At 32.0% G+C, this 22,915-nt stretch overlaps 1 protein-coding gene and 2 long non-coding RNA genes across 7 annotated transcripts; 1 reads left to right on the top strand and 2 right to left on the bottom strand.

The window, feature by feature from the left end:
• Positions 1-396: 396 nt before the first annotated feature.
• On the bottom strand, positions 397-9,691 carry LOC114392619 (serine/threonine-protein kinase Nek7-like). 5 transcript variants are annotated; one of them, XM_028353846.1, is made up of 14 exons: positions 9,589-9,691; positions 9,113-9,382; positions 8,698-8,764; positions 7,803-7,877; positions 7,606-7,652; positions 6,758-6,803; positions 6,410-6,490; positions 6,291-6,333; positions 6,149-6,198; positions 5,840-5,921; positions 5,699-5,748; positions 5,518-5,591; positions 3,176-3,227; positions 397-3,099 (listed from the first exon to the last, which is right to left on the bottom strand). In XM_028353846.1, the coding sequence occupies exons 2-14, from the start codon at positions 9,214-9,216 to the stop codon at positions 739-741; spliced, it is 3,132 nt and encodes a 1,043-aa protein (XP_028209647.1). In that variant the 5' UTR covers positions 9,217-9,382; positions 9,589-9,691; the 3' UTR covers positions 397-738. The 5 variants fall into 5 exon arrangements, with proteins under 5 accessions (XP_028209647.1, XP_028209639.1, XP_028209631.1 ...); XM_028353838.1 differs by having other exon boundaries at positions 9,113-9,400; positions 9,589-9,666; XM_028353830.1 differs by having other exon boundaries at positions 9,113-9,406; positions 9,589-9,661.
• Positions 8,725-9,858, top strand: LOC114392650. Its single transcript, XR_003662357.1, has 2 exons — positions 8,725-8,829; positions 8,957-9,858. It is a non-coding gene; the product is annotated as an uncharacterized LOC114392650 (long non-coding RNA).
• Positions 9,859-10,384: 526 nt separating this feature from the next.
• LOC114392612 lies at positions 10,385-15,461 on the bottom strand. Its single transcript, XR_003662351.1, has 4 exons — positions 12,784-15,461; positions 12,237-12,297; positions 10,893-11,364; positions 10,385-10,806 (listed from the first exon to the last, which is right to left on the bottom strand). It is a non-coding gene; the product is annotated as an uncharacterized LOC114392612 (long non-coding RNA).
• Between the last annotated feature and the right edge of the window lie 7,454 nt (positions 15,462-22,915).

Below are 22,915 nucleotides of genomic sequence, written 5' to 3'. Positions count from 1 at the left end.
TTATTGATTCTCCACGGTCATGGCGTCATTCTATTAATCTTCTTCATCTTATCCATCTTTTATGTTTTTCTATTCTTAAGTTCTTTGAAGGTCAACAATGGGGATTCTTGAATTTGCATTTGGAACGATCCAAATCAAGCGTTCATTGCTTGGATTGCATCACTCACTTTGGACCAACTATGAAATTAATCCTCGGTCTGAGATTTAATCACACATAAAGTCCATCGCTTCTCCCCAAGGATGTATTCTGTGGGAATTGAACCTAAGTCTTTCCCTACAAACACAATGTGTCTTACCAATTGAATTATATTTATTGAATAAAAAATGATAAAATTATAATCCTTGAAATCATAAATATAAGTAAAATGACCAATGTGTAGTAACCAGAAAACCATGTTAATCAGGTCAACTAAATCAAGATATTTTATAAACAATAAGTTCACCAAATAAATTAAGCTCAAGGCCTTATGTTTCCAAGTTTGAGAGGGGAGGGGGACTATGACGATATCAATATTCATGCAATCAATGGCCATATCTTACAGAAAAACACCAACGAATATCAATTTAACCCATTTACAAAACACCTCTCTAACAGCAAAGGATTTATCGGATGTTATTTTCCAGCCTCCAATCTTCAACCAAGCAGAAGTTTCAAAGGAACAATCTTCATGTATCATTTGGAAATACACAATTTTCTTACAATAATGTATAAATAATGAGGGGCACCACACTCTCAAACTATATCTCAGGATTAAGATTTTGTGAGGCCACCAGGCTTTTTGTAAGCCATATTGCTGTTTCTCTGGATGATACAGATACAGCATCTTCTCCAAATGGTCTCAGCACAGCAGCAAGCTCTTCAAGCTTTCCTTGCTGAAGTAGCTGCGCACATAACTCGAGCAGAGATTCCAGAGCATCAGCTCTTTGATGGCAAGTATTATCACCACCTCTTGATATGCGTGTCCTTAATGAAACGCCATTTGGTGGCTTATCAGCCACGACAGCATTGTCAACTTCTTTATGCGTTGAACAACTGATTGTGTGTGTATCTGCTTGGCCTTCATCCTTACCTGGACGCATTTCATTACTCTCAGAAGCCAAGCTGTCCATGCATGAGTCTTCTGTCAACACTTTAGGGTTTTCATTTTCCTTCAAGCTGTTTCCAGTGTCAGTGTCATGCTCAACCTTAACCGCATGTGCAATTGGTGATGACCTTTCCTCATCAATGGACCCCTCTTTATCGTTGCTGTTGCTGTCTTCACTAGACAATGAGTTACTGGAGTCCTCAGGTTTATCATCTTTCTCTTGTGTTTCAGCTCTATCAAAACCTTCTTTGGAAAGTTTATCTTCATCTTCTGTAGTCACTGCATTTATGTCAATTGCATCAGACTTCTGAAAGAGTTCAGCAGGAAGTCTTTTTTCTTCACCTACAGAATCTAGCATACTGTTTGATGTGATCTCATAGCCAGATCCATAGTCATCATTATCGTTTCTGTTTTCACAGGAAATTATTGATTTACTAGAGCTCTCAAGTTTGGCATCTTCCCTCTGTGCTTCAGCCTTATCAAATCCTTCATTAGAAAATTTGTCTTCAACTTTTGAAGCCGCTGCATTTATTTCAACATCTGACTTTTGAACAAGTTCAGCTGTAAACCCTCGCTCTTCATGCACATAATTGAGCATACTCTTTAATGTGGTCTCATCAACAGCAACAATATCATTACCGTCGCTGTTTTCACTGGACACTATTGATTTTCTGGAGTCATCAGGTTTGGCATTTTCCCTCTCTGTTTCAGTTTGGTCAAAACCTTCATTGGAAAAATTATCTTCAACTTTTGAAGCCACTGCATTTGGGTCAATCACATCTGACTTCAGAAAATGTTCAGCGGTAAATTCGTGTTCTTCATGCACAGAATTGAGCGTACTCTTTAATGTGTTCTCATCAATGGACCCATCGTTATCATTACCATCACTGTTTTCACTGGAAACTACTGATTTTCGGGAGTCATCAGGTTTGGCATTTTCCCTCTCTGTTTCTGTTTGGTCAAAACCTTCATTGGAAAAATTATCCTCAACTTTTATAGCCACTGCATTTGTGTCAATCCCATCTGACTTCGGAAAATGTTCAGCTGTAAATCCTTGTTCTTCATGCACAGAATCTAGCATACTCGTTGAAGTGATCTCATTAATGGATCCCTCATTATCCTTAACATCGCTGTTTTCACTTGACACTATTGATTTTCTGGAGTCCTCAGGTTTGGCATTTTCCCTCTCTGCTTCTGTTCTATCTTCACTGAAAAAATTATCTTCAATCTTTGTAGACACTGCACTTGTGTCAATCACATCTGACTTCTGAAAATGTTCAGCTGTAAATCCTTGTTTTTCATGCACAGAATCTAGAGTACTCTTTGATGTGATCTCATCAATTAACTCATCTTTATCATTACCGTTGCTGTCTTCACTGGACATTATTGATTTACTGGAGTCCTCAGGTTTGACACCTTCACTAAGTGCTTCATCTGTATTGAAATCTTCATTGGAAAAAGTATCTTCAACTTTATTAATCACCGTATTTATGTCAATTGCATATGACTTGTGACAATCAAGTCCTTGTTCTTCAAGCCCAGAATCCATTGTACTCTTTGAAGTGATCTCACTGTCAGCTGTGTCCCTTGTAAGTCTATTTTTAGAGTCTCCTTCCTTGCACACACTGCAGACAGTTGATTCAGATGTTGTTGATCCATCTTTCGAGCCGCTAATACTAGTAGAAAACTCCACAGTATAGCTGGTCAAATCAACCATTTTAGTCTCAAGGTTGTCTTCTGCACTGGTTGACACTGCTAGCTTGCCATCATTATGCCAATTCCGTGACTGTACATCTCCATTTCCCTCTAATGGATAAAGTCGATCCAAACGATTTACCAATCCAGCCAATGCTGCCTCCCTTTCCCAATGGTCTTTGCTACCACTACTAGATTTGGTTTTTGTTTTATCCTTTGAGTTACTATTTATAAGATGTACTGGTAGAAAAATAGATGATGCATTACGACAGCGTAGAACATAAGGTTGTAAATGAGGATTCTTTAATAATTCAGATGCCTGCCAACAAAGTGCAGTGTAAGAATGCACAGCTCCACATAAATGAGTTACACAGGAAAAGCTCAGTTGAACTCACTGTTGGTCTATGTTCTGGGTTTTTCCTCAGCATGCTCTTGATAAGTTGTTTCCTGTCAAACATAAAATGACAGAAGTCTTCTTGCTTCAGTTTTATTATTTCAATCACGTGTTTAAAGGAAATGAAGGGATTGGCTGGTAGATTTTTGTTGAATTTAAACAGATATAATAATTTTTAAAAGCTCAGGTGGGAAAAATCATGACAGTAGGGTGACTGCTAATGGTTTTTACGAAGTCATATGTGGTTTTGGTAGTGAATGAGGAAAAGAGAACAGGGACTCTAAATTACAGGTTATTAGAATCAAAAAGGTGTATTATGGATTTGTGATGTCTAATTATCTGATATAAAATGCTAATCCAATGATGCTATCTAGTGCATATTTGGTTCGAATTATATTGGAGAAATAATTGCTTACTTTTGCCGGCTTTCTGTTCTATTTAGTAAAGTGCTGATGTGGCACTGCTAGAACAAGCCAAAGCACACAGCACACACTAATAAAATAAAATTTCTAACAATGACTAAATAAGGAAACATAATAAAATTATGAAACAACTCTTGAGGTTGCTTCCTAAGTATATTATGTCAGATTAGATAATATCATTCTAAATATTTCTATAATATTTAGAGATATTCTAAAATATTTTAAGACACATTGAATATATTCTGAGATATTTAGTATAAATTCAAGCACTTCCCTTGAAGCTAATGCTTACAAAAGTTTTAACATTGTCACAATTAAAAAACTAAAAGAAAATAATTCTGAAAATAATGTCAGCTATAACCATAGACCATAGTTGAAAAGACAAGTCAATATATACATGGCTAGAATGACCAAGAGACAAGGCCCAAATTTCTCCAAATCCATCAGAATAAGCATTTGGAAGATTCAAACTGAAAGAAAATCTAGTAGCCCCCAAAACTTAAAAACTGAAGCTAAGTGTGAATCTCATCCATAGAATATAAGAGTTTGAGATTAAATCTAGTTCATATTGCAGCCAATAGAGAAATCATCAGAGGTATTACTCATCGAGGGCAGAAATCACCACCAATATGATTTGTCTGTGGGAACCTGGTTATATTGCATCCGATAGACAATTCATCACCAGTATGATTCATTAGTGAGATGGGAGGAATCACCACCACTACCAGTAATATGATTTACTATGGTAAGAAAACTCACCACTTGTATGATTGTTAGTGGTGGGAAAAGATCTCACTGCCAAAATGATCATTGGCAAGAGGTGATATCAACAGAATTATTGTTGGTAAGAAGAGATGTCACCATCAAAATGATCACTGATAAAAAGGGATGTCACCAGACTCACCACGTCAGTGGAGAGAGATGTAGTCTATCATTTTGATAGGTTCTCGACCACAGGCCCAAATGTACAAGGCCCACTTAGAGTCACCTTAGGTGGGAAATAGGGAAGGAGGGAAGAGTTAGTTATAGATAGAGAAAAAGGATATTGGAGCCTGTTATATAGGTAGGGGGAGAAGGAGCTTTTGCTCTGGGATTGCAAGGGTTTATCTTGTAATATTTCTTACATTTTCAATCGACAATACAGTTGTCGAATGTTTATTTATCCTGAATTAGGTTCGTATCACATTCTCACTCTCCATCAGTGCTATGCCAGCATTAGAAAATTAATTGTGACACCAAACAGGGAAGAAAGCAAATATGAAGATTTACAAATAAGGAAAAACTAGAATTTTAGTTTCTGTAATTGGTGCACAGCCAACAGTAAGGAATAATTATGGGGCAAAGATATGGTTTCAGTAGGGAAGGAGGAAAAGAGAGAACACAGACCATGAATAATAACATTAGATTAATATGGTGTACTATGATATATTGCAAAATACTAACACTGATTCTATTTAAACTGTTAAATTTAGAGGGAGAGATTTTGATGTTCTTCTTGTTATACATATATATAGTCTCTTAATAGAATTAGTGGAGACTTTCCTAGTACTATTAATCAACTTCAACTGTTAAACACTGATACCTATGAGTACTAAATGCATTTTATAAAGTGATACATTAACATACTATTTCCTAAGTGCATTAACTATGATTATTTTCACAGATACTAAAAAAATATCAGGTTAAGTATTGGGATAGTATTAGTATAAACCCAAGCAGACTAATACAATAAGAATAATAACCCTCATTAAATAAGAATACATAATAAAATTAGAAAAGAAAACAACTCATATGATCGTTTTCTCAATTAGATTCCTAACTGAGTACATAAGATCTTCTTAAGTTATTCTAAAACATTCTAAGATACACTAGATATATTCCAAATATTTTGTACATATTCTCACACGAAGAAGTTACTTACAGTGTGGAAGAGTAAACAATTGGCAGTGGAGATATGGATGATCTATTTATTTTATTGATAAGTCCAGCCCTGTCCTGTCAGATTCATTCATGATTCACCAAATTATTTCACTTAAAAATATATTGGAGACAACTCATTGTCAGTAATAACATCAAACTGTTATAGGTGGTTTTGTTCTTACTGGAGCACGAAATGCCGGTTGATGTGCAACAATTTCAAACATGCAGCAACCTTTACATGCAAACAGACATCATTCTTACACAAGGTCAGATATCATGGCATATGACTTTGTCAACTAGAATCAAGCATCTGTAATTCTTACCGAGTGACCACATATCAGATTTATAACCATAAGGCATACCAGCAAAGGCCTCAGGACACATGTAGTTTAGAGTTCCAACAACCTATGAAAGATATAAGACAGACACACAATAAACAGACTTCAATATGTAGATTTAGTTAAGTAGCATTATCATTAGTAATACAAGGTTTAAGGCATGAAGGCAAAGTTATTCATTTTTACTTAAAGCATCAATTACTTGGCATGACAATTCACTATCAGGAGATCAACTTCATAAAAGTTTCTTGAAGATGGCAGTAGATAATGCTAAGATATTACTATATACATTACCGGGGAAGTAAGGTCTTCAGTATTAAGAAGCTTTGCAAGTCCAAATTCACCTGTAGTGTTCATGTTATGCATATTTTTCTTTAGAAAATATGGTACATGGAAACCCAAAGTGATGAGCATTCAAAGGATAATGACTTCATACCTAGCCGAATGTTATTTTCTTTGGTAAGGAATATGTTGGAACACTGAAATTAAATGAAGTTTCATTAATATAAACCCCACGTAAGGATTTCTTTGCCAGGATATAAGAATAAGAAGTACCTTGATATCTCTATGGAGTACCCGATTGGAGTGAAGGTAGTCCACAGCCAGTAACAACTGAGTCAACCACTTGCAAACTTTCTATTGGAGAAAATGGCAATGCAGAGTGGATAAGGAATAAGGAAAAGGAATCCAGAGAGAACAAAGACAAATGGAAGATGAGAGGTTAAGTACAAAGTTTCCTTCCCCATTTTTTTTGGGCCAAGGGTTACATCATAATTCCTATTTTGCAAAGACTCCCAAATAAGGGGGAGGTTGACCTAAAAACTTACCCTCCCCTCCCTTTCCTTCCATTGTCCCCCAGCCAAACAAACACTAAGGAATGGAACATAAAGCCTAATTAGTTACCTCCTCTGAAAAATAAGATCCCCGAGCTTTCTTTATATTTGCAGCCCTGCTCCAGAAGAATGTAGTATTCCATGATTCAGACTTTAGGTAACAAGTTATAATGCTCCCAAGTGTCATATAAATGTACACTAAATGTATATGCTATGCTTTATAATGCATGAGACCCACGGAATCCCAAAGCCTTTATCCCAAGGTATTCCATTTCTTAGAATGCGATTAAAATTCCGACTTATAAAATGATCTTTGTCGATATACATATATCTGTATATAAGGTTCTATGCAGAAATGTCATTTATGTTATTGCAAAAAACTAAACATCAATCAACAAGAATCCTATAAGAATCTCCACATTTCATATTACAGATCACTTATATTCCAGGGTTCTTAAAAATTTTCTAGATCTCTGTCTAGAAGCTTAAACTTTTAGGTCAAGAATTTATTTAACATAGTATTACAGTCAAATTGAACAAATCTAAAGATACTTTCTCACCTCCTGTCTACAAATTAAACTTTTAAAATAATATTTTCCTTCCAAGGATATAACTCAGTATAAAATTCGGTGTAGCTTCCATACAAGATAGAAGTCTGTAATTTTTATCCACATTTCAAGTTTAGCAGGCTTTCACCCAAAGGACGGGTTAAGACTTTAAGATTTGTGAAAATCATTCTCGGAATCTTACCTAATGTTTAAGATTTTAGGTAAATAGGTTAGATGCAGATAGCTAATAAAACATTTTACTTCTTAGACTTAACTATATGGCATTCTCTCTATTCAGAAATAATGAATAACTCATACTTAATTTATACTAGAAACAATCAGTGCCGCTAACAAATATTACCATACTTACATGTCACCTCCTTCACAATAGCCAGTTATAATGCATATGTAGTCATCCTACAGAACATGAAAATAACAAATATTAAGGATTCATGAACATTTAAATAAGCCTATACATTCTATAGAACTTCAAACTTAAATTTTTATCTACATATAAAAGTATAAATGAAAATTCAATAAGAAAAAGAGAGAAAGACTGAATCTTACTGTCTTTACCTTCTCCACCCAAGCATCTTTGTACTCCACAATATATGGGTAATGTAGTTTTGCTATTAGGTCCATCTGAAACAAAAAGAGACAATATCACCATTTTTGTCACAACTAAGAAGGTAAGAAAGCAATCATTCAAAACCATGAAGGAAAACCTCTCAGCAATGAAGTCAGTGAAACTACCATTAATATTATATTTATAGAAAAATTAGCTTCAGAATTCAGATGGTACTAAGCTCAAATAAAAATGCCATATCACATGGTGCTCATAACATTTTGTAAGCATAATAAAAATTAAAAAAAAAAAAAATCCTCTACTCTAGAGTAGAAGTCTAACCAGTACTCTTCAAAGACGATGATGAGTAGCATAGAACCTACAAGATTTCATTAAATGAAATGAAATTCAATTTGAGTTTACTGTTATGTTTTTAACTTTAAGTCTCTGTCTGTGTCTTTTGCAGAAGAAATAATGCTTCTGGTATTAACTCGTATTCAGATGACTGGTTTATCTGTAGCAGGAAAGAAGCATAACCAGCTGGAGCATGTTCATAGATCATTATGGAAGTTACAGAAAGATATTGAGAAATACAAGTAACTAGTTAGGTTGAGCTTATTCAAACCACACATGACTCAAGATAGTAGGAAACGGATCAATCATTACTATTAATTCTTTGATGATGGGACAGATTAAAAACCACTTAAAAAAAAAAAGAAACAATAAAAGTAAAAGGCAGAACCAAAACAGTAGTGTTCATAATTTGAACAAAACAGTAACTTGTCCTATCAATTAGGATATAAAGTAAGAAAACAAGAGAAAATAACACCAATAACTAAATAATTGCCTGGTTGACACTGAATATATGCAATAAGAGAAAGGGTTGGTTACACCAACCTCTTGTTGTGCTGTCACTTTGGACTTGTCTGCTTGCTTGGCCAAGCGAATTTTCTTCAGCACATACCTACCAGTAAGATGAAATTTTCATCATCAAGAGGAATAAAGAACTGAAGATGGAAAGCAAAACTGGTATTGAATTAGCGCAGATTTTAGTCCAATACAATAGATTTCTTTTTTTCTGGGCTTGTCCATTTCTGAACTGAAAATGGATTCTTCAATGGGCCATGTTAACAGCTAACTTCTATTGAACTTGCAGGGCTTCAATTTCCACATTTGACAACCAAAACCTCAAAAAGATTGAAAATTTCTTCGTGGGGTTGTCCAATTTTGACCAAAGATCTTGAAGAGTTCATGTTGGTTCCAGCAATTACATTTACACAGAACACACACACATAAGGAAACAGTGGCATACCTCTTATTCTCAATCTTGTGTAGAACAAGAAAAGTTGCACCAAGTGCTCCTCTTCCAATTTGCTGGATCACTTCATAGTCTTCCATCTTGCCACTACTCTCCATAGAAACCTCCAGAAGAAGCTACAAGACAAACAGTGAAGCCCTGAAGCAGCAGATCCTGATTTGCAGAGAATCCAATTCACGAAACGCTTGATTCTTTATTTTAAGGCAAAGTCTTGCTGCTGTGAGTGTGAATTTCAGCTACCAACCCTTTTGCTTCCTCCAAATGCTGTAAATGAACACAAACCTATAGCTTCAATAGCATTAATTATTATTAGACTCACTTAGGTGATTATTGAATGAACTTCAGCAACCATGAAGGGGTTTCAACTTTCAACTTTCCACAACTATATGGCACTAAACTTAGCTTCTCAGGAGATTGAAGAGAAAGAGAGAGTGGAATATACCAAAAAAATTGAGAGTTTGATGACTTACGGAAAGAAAGTTGAGAGAGAGAAGAGAGAGATGGAAGGACAACAAAGTCAAGTAAAGAAATGCAGAACAGGCATGTTGCACTTTAATATTACTTTAATATTGATAAGCGTGTAATAGTGACTTAATTTAGTATAAGTTGTGGCTACCATAATTTATGGCCTGAATAAGGGATACTATTTTTTGCTAACTAGAGTTTTGCCCGTGAGAAAGTTCGGGCTGATATTCTTATTTGAATATGATTAATATGTGTTCATTCTTATATTTGAGGTTTCTTAATTATTAAATATTAATAATCTTTAAAAAAATGTATAAAAAATTAATTTAAATATTCAAACAGATAATACAGATAGAAAAGGCTGCTAATTTAAAAAGCTGTAAAATTGTCTGAAAAGATTGTTAATGTAATTACAATTCAAAGTACAATGTCAAACATACAAAACATATGAGGTTTCATCTTCAATTAGCATCTCTGATCCCAAATAATAAGTCTCGACAACTTTAATCAGTAGAGAGGAACGCACTACGAAGTGTTAGTGTTGGATCAATGGTATGCAGCAGTAAATGTATACAATAAGTAAATAAAAATCAATCACAAAGTAGACAAAGAAAGATAACTTACATGTACTTCAAGCATATGAAGTTCTACATTTCACTGTCCCTTGGTTCTGTAAAGGCGAACAACCACATTCACTAAAGTGCAGGCTTTTTTCGAAAGCCCAAGTGATATTATTTGAAAATAACCAACATTGAATATAACTAAATAATAAATATAGCATAGAAAAATTAAACCCACAAACATAGAATATAGCAGAATAATATTTGTAGTGTTGCTAGCAATGTTTAAACAAAAACAAAAGTAAAATAAAATTGTTCATTACCCGAGGGTAATTAAGTTACAAACATAATATATCAAAATAAAACAAAGATAAGTAATTAAATAATTCTTCAAGGGGATTCAGCTTCATCCTCTTCGGCATCCCATTTAACTTGCTTCCTATAGAGGACCTCCCATACATGTTGGTCAATGTTGTAGAAGAAGATGACCTCATCTCTAGGCTTCAAATGACAGTCACCTAAATAATGGATCCACGCGTCAACAACACATGATAGGCCATTATTCGTGGTGATCATCCATTTGTGATGCCTACCACTACCACGATCTACAATCATATATTTTTTTGATGTAGTTAAATAAATTGAAGCCTCTAGTGGCAGAACCTAGGTTAGAAGGAACACGGTGATTAAAGATAAGAAGTCAACAATAAATAATATAAAGGATTATGATTATATTAACAAAGACCTACCAATTGATAATTGTGTTGTATCATATCTTTAGAGACATCAATGGTAAAAACATGGTGCCTTATGGTTGTGGCTGCCCTTTGGTGTAGAGGTCCCACAACGTCCACACTGAAAGTAGTATTTTTGTCCCTTCCAACAAAACGCATCAGAACACTTTCATGAATGCCATGGGTTCTCCTAAGTTCCTTCAGTCCATCACCAAAAAAGAATCGGTTACCATATTTATGAAGCTTTATAAAGTGTTTGTCTCCTTCGTAGTCGAATAACACATAACTTGGATAATTTTCGGACCATTGTCTATGATAAGCAAAAGGAACCTCAATGACGTTCTACAGATTAACATTTGAAGCATATTATTTATTTGATATTAACATAAATAAGTAAATGTTTAGGGGTGAAAGCCGTGACCTGCTCAAGATGGAATGACGCGTCAAATTGGTGCACAATTCTCGGTACTCGTAAATTTGATGGGCCCTAGATGAGAAACGTTTATGTAATGAGTAAGTGAACAAAGATGTACCCATTGAAAGGAGAAGATAAATATGTGCAATATCAAACATGTACTATGAACGAAAAGAGCAAGCATAGAAGGATGAAGGATGCATGATGAAGCAAACTCGAACATATACTTATAAGAAGGTAAACATAAAGGATGGAAAAGTTAAACTTACAGCATCAGACACATTCGATGATGATGTATTCATAGTGTTTTGTGTTTGGAGAAGTTCTTCGACAAATGGGTGAAGATTTGGTGATACTGGGTGGTTATAGATATATATAATACTGTGTTTTAATTATATGAGGGGGAGGGTGAACAGTTATCAAGAACAATTAACAATGTACAAAGTAACCGATAACCTTTTAGACTTTTCGTGCTAGTTTATTATGGTTATGTTGTTGTGTTTTTATTGTGAGGCTATTACACTTCCCGTGTTGTTGTTGTGTTTTTATTATGATGTATCCATAGTGTTTTATGTTTGTATAATTAAATAGTAATAAATAATTACATACAAAGGTTAAATTTTAAAAAATAATAACAGTAACTCTTTATCAAAAACAGTAATTATGTGTATATGGAAAAGATGATGTTTTTTACTTCCCGATGTATGAATAGACACGCAGTGTTTTGGCATTGGAAAATTGCACCTCAACAAACATCTATTAGTCTATTAATTACAAGGGAAATTACACGTCAGGATACATTTGGTAGTGTACTCTAATAATTATGATGGATGTGACATCCCATTTCAAAGATTGAAATCAGAATATTGACAGTTACTACACAAAGACTATTAATATGATACATGCTAATATCCATAGGATAAAGTGTTAGTAGTCATTAGTACCTGTATAAACACAAATTTCAAAAAATTTGTTGACGGGATTTTGTAGGCGTCTATACGTTACCTTGATAAGACAAAAGAAAGAAACACAAAAAATCAATATTCAACAAACCTATACTTGAAATGCCAAACACTAAATACGAAAGTTGCAATTTAATTTTTCAAATATTCAACAGAAACAACCTAATATAATACAAATTCAAGCAGAAAAATGGTGCAACTTAATTTTTCAATATTCAACAGAATACAAATGGTGCAACTTAATTTTTCAAATACGAAAGTTGCAATTTAATTTTTCAAAATGAATACAAATTCAAGCCAGTGGCATCAATCATTATAAAGTGTTGAGGAACATAAATAGAACTCATGAAATGACATAGAAAGGTTAGGTAAAATCAAACAAATAAGGGGGAAAACTACAATAGAAACAACCTAATATAATACACATGATAAAAAATCACAACAACAAACCAATTCATAACACTACAGCTATGACAACAACATTAACAAATTCACAAAGGCATACAATAGAATAAAAGAAAGAAGGTACCGGTAAAGGCTATGCAAAAGATGCAAGAACACAGGTTTGGATGACAGTGTTGTCTTGCCTTGTGAAGGGTTGTCTCAACATGTTAGATTTCTCCAAATATTGCAACATGTTAGATTTCTCCAAATACTCTCCCAAATATAATACACAGAAAAAGTTAAAGTCTAAAGAAAAAAGAATCATAGACATGCACCAAAGTAGTGTTGAACATTGAGAAACATCTACAGGAAAAAATCATAACCAACATATGCTAAAGATAGCAAAGTAACCAAAGATTAGAGCTGACATAGACAGCTTAGGTAAACAACCTGAATGATATTGTGAAGGTTAAGTTAATATATACTTTAAGTTACGAAGGGCAACATGTTTCAGAGCATAACCCACCAATCAATTAATAATCATAGACATGCACGAAAAAAGTCATTCACAGTCGAGACAGAACCCAAATAAGCAATCTACTCAGCAGCAATGGATACAAAAGGTGCACTTTAATATTTGAAACAACAGAATACACACACAAATAATAAGTAGGTGTTTCAAAATGTACCACTACTACAAAAGCAAACAAATTATTATCTACAAATATAATCAAACGAATAAGGGGAAAAACAACAATGGAAACAACCTAATATAATACACAGGAAAGGTAGAAGCAAAAAATGGAAAAAAGTGAATCATAGACTTGCACGAAAAAAAGTCATTGACAGCTGAGGTAGAACACAAATAAGCAATTTACACAACAACATTGGATACAAAAGGTCCAACCAAATATAATATACACGAACTATCACATTGTAAAATCTGAAACAAAACCAAAAAAAGGATGTCAAATCACAAAAACTAACCAACTCATAACACTACAGCTATGACAACAACATTAAGAAATTCACAAAGGCATACAATAGAATGAAAGAAAGAAGGTACCGCTAAAGGCTATGCAGAGGATGCAAGAAGACAGGTTTGGATGAAAGGTTTCTCTTGCCTTGTGAAGGGTTGCCTCAACATGTTAGATTTCTCCAAATACCCTCCCAATATTTTAAGGTAACCATCCTGATAAAAGAATCACATGCCAAAACATAGGAAAAACAAAAGACCGAAATACAAAAGAATGACAATACCCTCACAGCTTTAGAAGAAACATGAACATGCAGTGAAAAACAAAAAACCGAAATAAAAGAATCACATGCCAAAGAACAGGAACCACAAAAAACCGAAATACAAAAGAATCACAATACCCTCACAGCTTTAGAAGAAACATGAACATGCAGTGAAAAACAAAAAACTGAAATAAAAGAACCACATGGCAAAGCACAGCAAAAACAAAAGACCGAAATACAAAAGAATGACAATACCCTCACAACTTTAGAAGAAACATGAACATGCAGTGAAAAACAAAAAACCGAAATAAAAGAATCACATGCCAAAGCATAGGAACCACAAAAAACCGAAATACAAAAGAATGACAATACCCTCACAGCTTTAGAAGAAACATGAACATGCCGTGAAAAACAAAAAACTGAAATAAAAGAACCACATGCCAAAGCACAGGGAAAACAAAAAACCAAAATACAAAAGAATCACAATACCTTCACAGCTTTAGAAGAAACATGAACATGCAGTGAAAAATAATAAATCGAAATTTCAAAATCACATGCCAAAGCACAGGAAAAACAAAAAACCCAAATACAAAAGAATCACAATACCCTCACACGTTTAGAAGAAACAATGAACATGCAGTGAAAAACAAAAAAAACGAAATAAAAAATGCATACAAATGAAAAAAGAGGTAAAAAGAAAACGCAGATCTGAACCCAACATGCAAGAAAACCAAGAGAAAGCAACGACGGAGAAGACTGAGGAACACAAAAAAAAATTGAAACTTTGAGAGAGAAAGCAACAAAATGAACCTGTGTTGAGGCAAAAATCAAAGCTTTTTCAGAAAACGAAGCACATGAAAACCACATCAATAAGGATAGAGGCAAAAATCAAAGCTTTTTTTTAGAAAAAAAACGAAAATGGGGGGAACCACGACCGAGAAAGCTCAGGAACACAAAAAAATTTAAGCTTTGATAGAGAAAGCAAGAAAACGAACCTGTGTACATGGAGTTTGGAGATAAAAATCGAAGCTTTCTGACATAAAAATCGCAGCTTTAGAAGAAACAATGAACATGCAGTGAAAAAACAAAAAACCGAAATGAAAAAACGCATGCAAATGCAAATAGAGGTAAAAAAAGAAAACATAGAAGAATCTGATGAGGGAAAACCAAGCAAGAAAATGAACCTGTGTACATGGAGTTTGGAAATAAAAATCGAAGCTTTATGAGATAAAAATCGCAGCTTTAGAAGAAATAACAAACGTGCATTGAAAAAACAAAAAACCAAAATTAAAAAACACATACAAATGCAAATAGAGGTAAAAAAAAGAAAACATAGAAGAATCGGATGAGGGAAAACCAAGCAAGAAAACGAACTTGTATCCATGAAATTTGGAGATAAAAATAAAAAATGGCGGGGGAAGCACAGCCACGAAGGCTCAGGAACACAAAAAAATTGAAGCTTTGACAGACAAAGCAAGAAAACCAACCAGTCTTCATGGAGTTTGGAAACGAACTACGTCGGAGAAGGTTTGGGAACACAACGGGGAGAGAGAACAGGTGAGAGGAATGCGAAAAAGCAAATGCGAAAAAGGGAAAAAAAATAAAAGTGTAACATTAAAAAACGTAAAAAAAGAGGAGAGAGAAAAGCATTTTTTATTCATGGTAACACTGTAGCATGATGTGATGTTTTTAGGCGGGAAACGGGGCCACGAACATTTGACACGTGGCCACTCAGGACCTTATTTGTATAATGATAGATGATTTGTTTTCGAAATTTGTTATGCATATAAATTAATTTTAAAACTGTTCATGTTATGAATAATCAATTTAGTCTCTGAATTTGTATGGGGATATTATTTTAGTTTCTAAAATTAAAAAAAATTCAAATAAATCTCTAAACAATTATAAGAAAATTAAATTTGACGAGTGACAACAACAAAAACACTGAAATAATAACAAGACTATAAAAGTTTAATTAAGTATATCATTTTTAATTAAAAATTTATTAGAACACATTCAAAATAATAGTTTAAAAATAATTCTTAATATAATATTGTTAAAATATATACGTAAGTCAGTCTATTATAATAATTCTTATTATAATAAAAATATTCTCATCCAATAAAGAAATCTTTGAAAATGATTCTATTAATACTTATCAATGATGTACATACATTTTAATATCACATGATATTTGATAATCATCACTAACAATGAATAACTAAATGAAAAAATGCCACATATATGACATTAGGTTATTGTTGGTAAACTATCTCAAAAGTTAATTAAAATTAAATTATAAGTATTAAGTAAAATTAATTATTGAAGTAGTTGAAAAGTGTAAAATAATATAAAAATAATGAAATAATTATTTGTTTAAAAAGAGTTATAAGAAAAATTGATAAATATATTAAGAATAATAAGGAAAAAAAATATAAAAAAAATTAGAAACCAACATTTTAAAAAATATTATTTTAAGTAACATTTCAAAAAAATATTAGAAATTATTTAAAAAATTAATTTATCAAACGATTAAACAATTTTTCAAATAATAAAAAAAAATTACAAATTAACTGAAAAATTGTGTCAACACATAGTCTTAAATGATGACCATAACAAACATTTTTAAAAATTCACAAACACCCAAATAGAAAAGAAAGACAACCTAAATTTGGTCATATTTATAAGAAAAACATATTTAAACCTAAAAAGTATTTAAATTCTAATGGATTATATTTTTTTCTAAAGACTTAAATATATTTTTACCACCTGAAAAATAAATGAATTTTGATTTTAGTTCTTATATAAAAAAATTAGATTCCCTCTCTCAAAAAATTAAAATTTTGTTAACAAAATACTTGATAGGGACTAATATCAAATGAATAAAATTTATTAGGGACAAAAATAAAATTCTCTAATTTATTAGAGACTAAAATCAAATATTAAAGGCTAAAATATAAATATTTTGTTTTATTAGAGACACGATGTAAAAAAAATTAAAGATCTAAAATAAAATTTGTTAATTTATCAACAACGTAAAATATATTTTTAGTGTATTAAATATTACAGTTTTCATTGTGTCCAATGAAGGAATAGGTATTGTATTTCTTATCTTAGACAAAAGTCAATACCTTTAGGGTATTGTATTTCTTATCTTAGACAATGTAATATACGGATTAAATATACGGATCAAACGATACCTTTAGGGATACAAAGATCAAACCTTTAGGGATACAAATATCAAACTTTTGTGTAACAAAATTATTCTTGTGTTGTAATTGTTACTGGAGTAGAAGTGTAAGGTAAAGTCTTACATCGGGTACAAGTGAAAAAATAACTTATGACTTTCAAGTTATTAATACAACACTCTAACCAATTAAGTTAATGAGTCAATTATGTTATAAAATAAATAATGTTGTTATACATAACACTAAAATTTATAATGTATATTTAATGCGCATGTAAATTTAAATAATAAATTTTGTGACAATTAATTTTGATATAAATCATACGAATTATTTAATCCGTATATTTTTTTACAATTAATTTTTAACAAATGTGAGGTATAGTCTCACATCGGGTAAAAGTAAAAAAGTTAAGTGCCATATAAGTAGGAAAAAGATCTATAAACTAAGATTTTGGATTAAAGTATGATGCCAAATTCTCTTAACTAGTTAAAAATATTAAAAAAATAAGACATTAGAAAATAAAAGAAATTTTCATAAATAAAACTATTATTAATTATTTACTTTTGTCTCGTAATATTATAACATTTTATAAATTTATCATAGAAAATGAAAGTAATTTTTCATTTTGAGGGAGTTTATAATTTGCAATATAACGATATACTTTTCCTAACATATCAAAGTTTGATAGGGACAAAGCAATATAAGAATTAAGTGGATTACCTATAATTTGCAATATAACGATATACTTTTGCCAACTTTTTTATGCTTTTATGCGTTCTTGGATGCTAAGGACACATAGGGGTCTCTATATTATGAGGATGAGTGAAAAAGTGTGAAAAATTATGAGAGAATGATAGCCTTGAAAGAATCCAAGAATGACTGAGAGAAAATAAACATTTTCTATATACCCCACATCAAAGAGTCAGAGAATGAATGGATAGGAACATATGAAAAAAAATAAAAGACGTTGTTCTGAGTCTTTCATCCCCATGAATCTCAGTGTCACCTAACAAAATTTGAATTAGAACAAATCAAATAATAGTGTCGAGTCATTTCTCTCCTTGAGGCTTCCTAGAGGCACCTTACTTTTATCTATTTCGAATTCATTGACTAATGATTTAATTGAGTATCATTTTTTATAGATAAAATTATAAATTTAATTTTTTTATTTATTTCAAAATTTGATTTTGATTTTCTAATAATTTAATTTATGAATTTAATCTCTCAAAAATAACAAGATTCTAAAAAATTAAGGAACTAAATTCATCAATTAAATTATAGAAAGATCAAATTTACAATTTTAAGACTAATAAGAAGATCAAATTTATAATTTTTTTCTTTTTCTATTATTATTATTAAATTGATCCCAGGTCTTTATATTCTTACAAAAATTTTAGTTAGGTCTTTTAACTCTTTTTCAACTGCATCCTTTTATTTAATTGTCGTTATAAAAAATTAATCATAAATACTTAATTAAAAGTAATGACAATGGACTAATATTTTTGAAGTGTGTTATAAATACAATTGAATCAAATGTGAAAGTTTTTTCTTTTTTTTTTACAAAATTTTACGCTTTCAGCAAGTCAATTAAACTTAATTGTGCTTACTGCCCGATGAAAAAATATAGGTTGTGTGCAAAATTCTTATTATCCTTGTTGGGTTAAACCTAACACTAGGTTTTCAAATAATATCGGTTCTGAGGTCTGTTTCTTTTTCAATTGGTAAAATTTTATACTCAAAAGGTCATTGTTTTGGTACAGATTTCTTGTGTTCAAATCCAGCTTTTGCTTCCACGGTCAACCGAGCTATCGATGCTACAGGTTGGTGGACGAAGATCTCTTTTATGGTTAACATGGTGAAATGATCCAAGTTTGAGAGTTGGAGGAAATGAAAGTTCAACATATATAATATCATGGTTAAAATAAAAAGAGTTTTATATTTTTTTCCTTAAACTTTTATAGATTTATGCTTTTAGTTCATAATTTAAATTTTGACAGATCATAATTCTTTAACTTTTTTTATTATTATTTTTAGACTTTGCTATCAAATACTAGATGATGTAATAATATCGATATTAATTATCAAGGATTATGATAGAAGTATATGTTTTTAATTCTTCACCAACTAATCAAACATCATCAATTGATGTAAACAAATGAGAGTAAAAATATAATTTATAAAAAAAATTATATATATTTTATCTTAACTTTTTTATACCTTAACAAATCATTAGATTATTAATGTCATTGTTATATCATTTAGTTAGGGACTAGAGGCGGTAAAAAAAAAGGTGCTGACACTTTAAATGATCAAAATTTAGATTAAGAATTAAAAACAAAAATTCAAAAAAATTACAAAAAAAAGTATTAAACCCAAATAAAAATTTATAGGACACGAGCCATGGACTACATTAATTAAACTACTTAAAATTAAGCAACTATAAATAACGTTGACTCCACAACGTTAGACAATTCCCCTCCGGCTGTGATCGTGCGATGTGCTAACCATAATCAATCATGTTTTCTTGAATGTATATTAAATATTAAATATAAATCAGCATGGAAAAAAAATAAAATAAAATATAAATTAGTCACCTAATCATTCAAAAAAGTTAGCCGTTATAAAAAGTGGCGGATCCAAAAAAAAAAAAATTCAGTCACAACAAAAAATAATCTAATATTTTCTCTAATAAAAAGTTATATAAGTTTTATTAAAAATGACAAAGAAAGTTGAAAAAAGTAAAACTTAAAGTGACTAAAATTAGTATCAATTTATTTTTTCTTTTATCTTTTACAACTATTTACATTCATCTTATTAAAAAATATTTTGTGATCTATTTTTTATGAGGACAAAAAATATTTATTCAATATATTCAAGTAAAAAAAATTTACTTTGTTGGAGCAATTATCCTTCATATGGATCCACCACTGTCATATATATATATATATATATATATATATATATATACTTTAATATTTAATTTAAATTTTACAAAAAAACATTGAACAAATTGGTCATTGTAAAAAACATTCAACAAATTGGTCATCTTTATTAACTTGGTTAATTACATTATTTTTGTCACCATGACATTGGTGGTTAATTATATTATAACAGACAAATGTAACTTAATGAAACTAAATTAAGAATCACTTGAACCAATAATTTATTGGTGGTTAATTATATTATAATATGCTAATGTAACTTCACTTTTTTCATGCCTTCTTTGAAAAATGTCTCCCGAGTATACAAAGTTACAAAAATCACTCGAGCTACGTGAGTCATCTTAAATAAATATTTAAGGGTGTATTTGATTAACTAAAAAGTAAGAATTTGGACAACATAAAAATATTTGTCCAACGTTAGATTTAAAAAATGAATGAGGGACCGTACAAAATAAAGTATGATGAACCGGAAAAATACCTAAAAGCTTGTAACTCACTAAACCTCATACAACTTTTTATCTAGTGACTAATAAAAGTAAAAATAAAATATTATTCCTATTTTCTGACTTTTCATTATCTCACTTTTTTTTTTCATGTGCCTCCTTCTCTAAACCTTTCTCTCCAAATGTCGCACCTTGACCGCCAATGAGGGTTGTATGACCTACTGTTATTTTCTTTTTGCTCATTATTTCTTTCTTTTCATTGTTAATTTATTCAAATGTTTTCATAGTCATTTTCCTTCTTGTCACTATGTTTTTTTTTTCTTTTGGCCAACTCTAGTGAGGTCATGTCGTGCCACTGCCGCCATCATCGTGATCCTATGGCGGCCTCGAGCCACCAAGCCCTGCTCCTGCTGGCGTTAGGGGCCGCACCTCCTCGATGGAGGTGTGATGAGGACATGACCAAGAGCAAAGGCAATGATCCACTTGAAGGACTTGGAAGACCTATGACAAGGGCTAGAGCAAGAAAAGCCAAGGAAATTCTTCAACAAGTGTTGTCCATACTATTTGAATACAAGCCCAAGTTTCAAGGAGAAAAGTCAAAGGTTGTGAGTTGTACCATGACCCAAATGGAGGAGGACTAAATGACACAACTTTGTCTCAATTTTAGAGTGTTTAATTTGTCTAAATAATGGTCCAATCCTTGTAAAGTTGGCTGACCAAAAATATATTTTGGGTTAATCAACTAAAACGGCTTTAGTTTGGTTTAGTTCAAGTTGTAATAAGGGCCCAATTGGCAACCTAGGCATAAGCCTTTTGGGAGACCAAATGGTGGCAGACTTGATGGCTGTTGGGGTGACTTTTGGTTGCCACAATTTCAGTTACACTCAACTATTAAGTTCTTTTAATTCCCTAGGTTAGTGGCATTAAGTTCTTTTAATTCTAGGTTAGTGGATCATTACTAAAATCTGATGTAAAGCTTCTATATAAGCTGAACTATTTTATCAATAAACACAAGTTGAGTTTTATTCAGAAAATTAGAGTTTATCTCTTTTATCTTAGTGAGAGTGATTCTCCTAAGTTCTTGAGTGATTCAAGAACACCCTGGGTATATCAAAGGACTTCCACAACCTTTGTGTGTTGCCCTCGCTGGAAAGAGTGATTCTTTCCTTCCTTTCATCTTCAACCTTGTTCTTTCAAATCACAATTCCAGAAAATCGACTTCTGCCTAGAATTATCTCGTGGTCATAACTCCCGTTTTACGCACTCAAATTAAGTGATTCTTGAGCCTAAATTGAATTTCAAAACGAGATCTTTTACCTCGTTTTGGAATCACCTCATTTAGAGCCCTGTAGCTTGAGTTATTCCCATTTCTATATTTCTGTCCAGCCACCACTTAACATACGTTTTATCATCTCATTCTTCCATTTTATGCCAAGAACCACCTTATTAAGGCCCAAGAAATTTGCCACCGCCCAACCCTTAAATCTTGTCAATCTTCCATCATTTCCTTAATCAATTTCCACATTTTTCATCAAGGTTTAATCCTAGACGATCCTAAGTCAGCCTTTGTGCAATGAAGGTTCGTATCAAGGTGTCTCTCCTTTGTTGTTCTGTCAAGGTGATGTTAATGCACCTAGGGTTTTATAATAAAATTTACATCATTTTGTCCAATACATAAGCACATCAAACAAGATACAATACAAAATTACTTCTACTGTGTATCGACCACCAAACAACGTAGAGTATAAAAAGTTATCCAGTGTCTTAGTTACTTATTTAGAACTATTCTGTCTGTCCTATCTTTTTAGTAAATCAAATGCACCTAAGTAACATAAATGATATATCTTCCAACAATGAATGTTTGAAACCGTTAGAAACAACGTTCAAACTTCAAAGTCTTTTTTTTCCACGTTCAACTGCAATTGGAAAGTGAGATAATACATGGCGAACTCACGTACGTTGTTGCTATTATGGGGGGGGGGGGGGTAAAAAGAATGAAAACAAAAATAGAGGTGCAACAATGTCACATGAAATGCTCCAAGTCACACTTGTTTTTTATAATGAAACCAAAAGGGTCATTGAATAATTAATACACAGATGACAAGGAACACATCACATGCAGGTGTCAACTGATAGCTTCAATGGTTTATTTTTAAACTAACGGCTATAATATATCAGCCCTGCACTTCATCTCTCTCAGTTTGTGCACGTGTTTATAAAAAGAATCAGTAAATAGATTAATATATAACTTATCATAGTTTTCCTAAAAAAAATAAAAATATAACTTATCATAGTTTGCGCGTTTGAGATAAAGTATATGGCATCACTCAAATGGCAAATTCATGTAAGCCCGTAAAAGCAAAATATTGGTACATACTACATCCAAACTTCCCATTTGCAGCATAAAACAACGTCATAATGTAAATGTTCTTCACCAAATTTTGCCATTTTGGAAGTGCACCAAG

Source organism: Glycine soja, chromosome 2 (assembly GCF_004193775.1).
Source record: "Glycine soja cultivar W05 chromosome 2, ASM419377v2, whole genome shotgun sequence".
Classification (NCBI taxonomy): Eukaryota; Viridiplantae; Streptophyta; class Magnoliopsida; order Fabales; family Fabaceae; genus Glycine; species Glycine soja.
Note: the sequence above shows the minus strand (reverse complement) of the source record. Positions and strands in the feature narration are given on the sequence as shown.